Here is a 4,775-nt window from a genome sequence, read left to right as displayed (position 1 = left end):
TGTTATCTTTTAGAATTTTTAATGCATATGTGTATTGTACTTATGATAAGACAGAAGCTCTTAATTCTTCTCATCCCCTAATAAACAGTAAATTTTACTTTCTTAGTGTCTGAATTCCCCTATTATAATGTACATCCCTGAAGCACGGGGAATTTTGTTCATTTTTGCCTGTTTGATCCCTTGCATTATAATCGAGTTAGATACTATACACACAGCAAAGGACTCCATAATATTTATTGAATGAATAAGTGAAAGGATACATGCAAGCTAGTCTAACTATAATTGCCCTTATTTACTAATTGTCAAAAACTCTGTTGAGGTGTTTACTGGCTTGTATTATTTGCATGGCCCTTATCAGGAAAGACTTAATATAGGTTTGTTTATACAGAATTAAGAGAAAACTATTATCAGTAGGCTTAGCCTTTCCTAGAAGGGACAGATTCTAGCATGGGCCATTAAATTCAAAGATAAATTATAAAGGTATATGACACCAGGAGTTCCCATGTCCATTAGAATGTATTGAATGTGCTTCCATAGCAACGCATCACACTGTGGAAATCACTGCCTTGCTGGTCTCCGCTGCTCCCCTCCCACTGGGCCAGGGTCTGTGTCTCCCTCAACCTCATCTTTGTATCTCCAGCACCAAACAGAAGATGGTAGTAAATGTTTATTGAATGAACGTGTGAACGTGCTATGCCAGCTACAGCAGGTATGTTTAATCCTGATGGCTTCCTGGCCTGCTGTGTTGACAAGATTCTGAGGCTGTGATCTGGCTCAACAAAAAAGTTTTGTGATCTTTTATCAATGTCTAACATGGACACATTAAGAGAAAGTGGTAGCATTCAAGCCACTGTCATCATCTCATTGCTATTCACACGTGTTATGTGTATAACCCCTACGTAAAGTCATGGAATATGAATTTTGCTAAAATCTCTCTTCATTCTACCTCAACCTCCTCTCCCACAGCCAATACCCCGTTGCCCAGCACCGCTGAGAATTTCTGAAATAGCAGGCAAGGCTTTGATTTCGCATTCTTGCCTACTATAATAGAAGAGATTACAATTACTCCATGAATAAATGTCATATGGAAGCTGAAAACCCCTTGCAGGCTACATCTCAAGCTGGGTATGCCTGATGATGATTCCTTCACTGAGGCTGCACAGCCAATGGCTTTGGCCATCGCTGGCCTCCTGGCGTGCTCCCTGCGCCAGTGCTTCAGGCTCTGTCCCCTCTCTCCTGGACCCACCTAACCCTCCCTAAGTCTGCCTTATGGATCATCTATAGCTGTGCATTTGGGCCCATTGATTATTTTGCAGTCTACCACCCAGACCCACAAAGTTCTAATGGAAAATAAATGAGAAAAATCTATTAATTGTATTTGTTTATTCCACTTTGCATGTCACCATGTTCTCTTTCTCTATTTTTTTCCTATCAGGTTGTCACTTTTGTTCTCATAAATTAGCCATTACCCTGTCTCCACCTCGCCTGTGGTCCAAATCAAAATCTCTTAGCTTATACTTCATTCAAAAAAAATATATATTTTTAAATCTATGTTTTCTATATCAGCCAATGGAAACCTGGTTGAAACAATGGATGGCACAAATCACGTGGTAGTTTTATGTTCCTCTACTGCAAAGAAGTAGATACATAGTATGTGCTAAAAACCAATGGAGTTAAATATTGTATGCTAAAGATCTATGTGCAAATAACATACTCACAATCATAGACATAAAATAACAAAGAAACAGCACAGTTTTGTGTGTGCTCATGCGTTCAACAAAGTTATTCTTGTTTCCTTTTTTGTTTTTCAAGGACAATTCATGGAACTAGTATAATACAGATTACATTTCCAGGGACTAGGAATTTTAATAGATCAGAGTGAGAGCCAAAGCTCCGTTTTTTGCCTGCGTGAGTTTTTTCATGAGTTGCCTGTAGATTTTTATGTTTCTCCTTTCTATATTATATTATGCCTGTCTCAATAAGCTTGAAATAGTCATGCTACTGTTCGTTATAGCAATTAAAAATGTGAACCCAAATCTTCAAGACAGGGAAGGAATAATCCCATCATAAATAATGAAAAGAAAACAACACAACAACCTAACTAAATTCAACTGAAAATCCTGTTCGCACGGAAAAATTATTCCTGAATAATGTTCAAACTAGATTAAAAGAATATGCAATGATTAAGCAGGAAATATTTGTGAAAACATTTTAAGCTTTTCAGAGCAAAGTGGTTAGCATCATACAGTGCAATACTATTGGAATAGTGAATGGAGTCGCTTTCTTCCCAACTCTCTAAAGAAAACTTCTAATGTCTAAGAAGGTACGAGAGTAAAATACCTCAAAATATCCTTAAATTTAGTCATATATATATTTTAAATATCTACATATATTTTCTCCCTTAATTAGGAATTTAGTTCCAGCTCATATAAACTGAATGCATTATGTAAAATTACATAAATTTGAGAAGTTTAGAAAAAGCAGAACTGGTACTTAGAGATGGTGTGGAAAGTTAGGATAAAATAGTTTGTTCAGGGAAGTCTTGAAGAATACAAAGCATGGAAAATAAAGCTCTACCTTGGTGTTAGAGGTGACAGGAAGGAGAATATGTCTCAGAAGATACCCAGAAGCCTGCTCTGGACTCATGTCGCTCACAGGACCACCCACCAGGCATCAGGTGTGGCTAATGAGGAGTTGATTCCAGCCAGAGAATGATGAGGGACAACGTGACAAGGAAAGCTCTTTGCACATATCCCACTATTCAAGGCCATTCCTTTCCTCCTTCTAGGTCAGGAATGAGGGGAAGAATGGCTCAGAAATGTTTTCACTCACTTAGTTCATAGAAATTCATTATTGTCAATATTAGTACTTCATAGTGTTAGACACTGGCAACCCTAAATTGTCACTGCTGTTTAAAAATACATAGTGGGTGGGAGAAGAAAAGGGCTATACACAGGAAAAAAAGGAGGAAGAGTATATACCAATATGTTCAAGTGATTATTTCTGAGTGTTGAAATTCTTAGTAATTTTACTTTCTCATTTATGCTTTTAATATCTAAAAACAAGTTTAATTAAAATGAAAAATATATAAATCAGAAGTTTTAAATGAGCACGTACTACTTTATTCAGGAAAAAAGACTGTACTTTTATTTTACAAGCAAAAAAAGAAACACTAGAGAGACCTACAAGCTTAATCATTATGATTGTTTGAGTGTTATTATGTGCCTTTTACTCTACTTAGTATTAATACTTTACATTCATTATTCCCAATTTTCACAAAATCTCTGGGAGGTAGTTACTACCATCTCAGTTTTACAGATGAAGAAATGAGGCTGAGATGCTATAAATAATTTGCCTAAGTTAACACAGCTAGGAAGGAGTAGAGTGAAGATTCTAACCTGAGTCTGACTTACTCTAAAATACAAAATCTTTCCACTATATCTTGCAAGTTCTTTAGAGACTTTCTAACTAGTAGTAGTGCCATAGTAGTAATGGTGGTACCAGTAGTAGCTGCTAACATTTATGTCAAATGCTGTCTAATGGCTTTACATATATTGACCCAATTAATCCTCCCAATAAACCTATGAGGTAGGGGTTATTACTACAGTATTGTCATTTTACAGATGAGGAAACTAAGCCATAGACAGTTTAAGTAACTTGCCCTCAGCCACACAAATAGTTGCTGCATGGCTAGGATGTTGAAAGGAATTAATTATCTACCAAGAGCTTTTGAATGGGAAAAAATAATAATATACAGTAGTACCAGTTTCATATTTTTATCATGTCCCACATAAATGTCTTTATTTAGGGAGCTGTCTATATTACTTTAGTGACCATAAAAGTTTGTATATGGGCTTTATCATGTTTTTCTGTATATTAATGGATAAACGTTAAAATTCTGAGGAAAACAAAAGAAAAATATTAATATCTAAAATGGACAGAGTAGTATAATTCATGAAAATGGAATAATGTAAAACATAGAGTTGAGTAATGGTACAAAATTAATAATATGAGTTAAATTTTTGAAAGGAAGTCATTAAATGGGAAATATAACATAGTGACTAAACTTTCTTAGGTTCGGCTACCCAAACTTGGGTTATTTGTCACCTGAAAAGTTAGAATAACCACTCCTTTCTTTCAAGGTTGTTTCAAGCTAATATATATATAAAGTTCCTAGCACATGGTAAAAATCAACAAATAGTAATATCATTATTATGTATTCCAAATAGAAAGTAAGTCTTCTGGAAAAATTATGTGTTCTTTTTTTGACATCACATTTGACAATTTTATGTGTGAATGAGCAGCAGCTAAAATTAAATTACACCTTGCATTGCGTGACACATTTCTTGCTGAAAAGCAGTAAGCAAAGAAAATCAGAATTAAATTGTATTTAAAATGAACTAGAAAAATTTTCTGTTTGAAAGAATATGCTGTTGGACAATCTTCTTAAATTCAAGCAGCTTTTGAATTCAGAAGAATCAGTCTTAAATGTCATGTTTATAAATGTTTAGGTAATTTGATTAAATTTAAAATAGCAATAAGTCAACTGCTATGCATCAGTAATATTTACAACTCAACCCATGTGCTCTAATTTTAAGTGTATATTTGAGAAATATTTAATTACCAATGTCTTCAAATTATCAACTTAGCTTGCTTTTAAAATACAAACATTTTATATAAAGAAGAAATTGGTCAGGTGTTTTTTTGTTAACAATTACTATGTTGGTGACCTAATTTAAATTTTATACTCATCCAGAAGTCAGTGTTGCTCCACT

The 4,775-nt window shown here is 34.6% G+C and overlaps 1 protein-coding gene across 1 annotated transcript in view; it reads left to right on the top strand.

Moving 5' to 3' along the window:
* Positions 1–4,775, top strand: part of ADGB (androglobin) — a 203,795-nt gene that overhangs the window by 155,655 nt on the left and 43,365 nt on the right. Inside the window, exon 25 of the mRNA XM_012655518.1 lies at positions 4,178–4,232. Within this exon, the coding sequence (XP_012510972.1) occupies positions 4,178–4,232 (55 nt within the window). The remainder of the gene's footprint in view (positions 1–4,177; positions 4,233–4,775) is intronic.

The sequence above is a fragment of the Propithecus coquereli genome, unplaced genomic scaffold (genome assembly GCF_000956105.1).
Source record: "Propithecus coquereli isolate 6110/MARCELLA unplaced genomic scaffold, Pcoq_1.0 Scaffold48, whole genome shotgun sequence".
In the NCBI taxonomy this organism is placed as follows: Eukaryota; Metazoa; Chordata; class Mammalia; order Primates; family Indriidae; genus Propithecus; species Propithecus coquereli.
The sequence above is the reverse complement of the archived record's forward strand: the minus strand, read 5'-3'. Positions and strand labels throughout refer to the sequence as shown.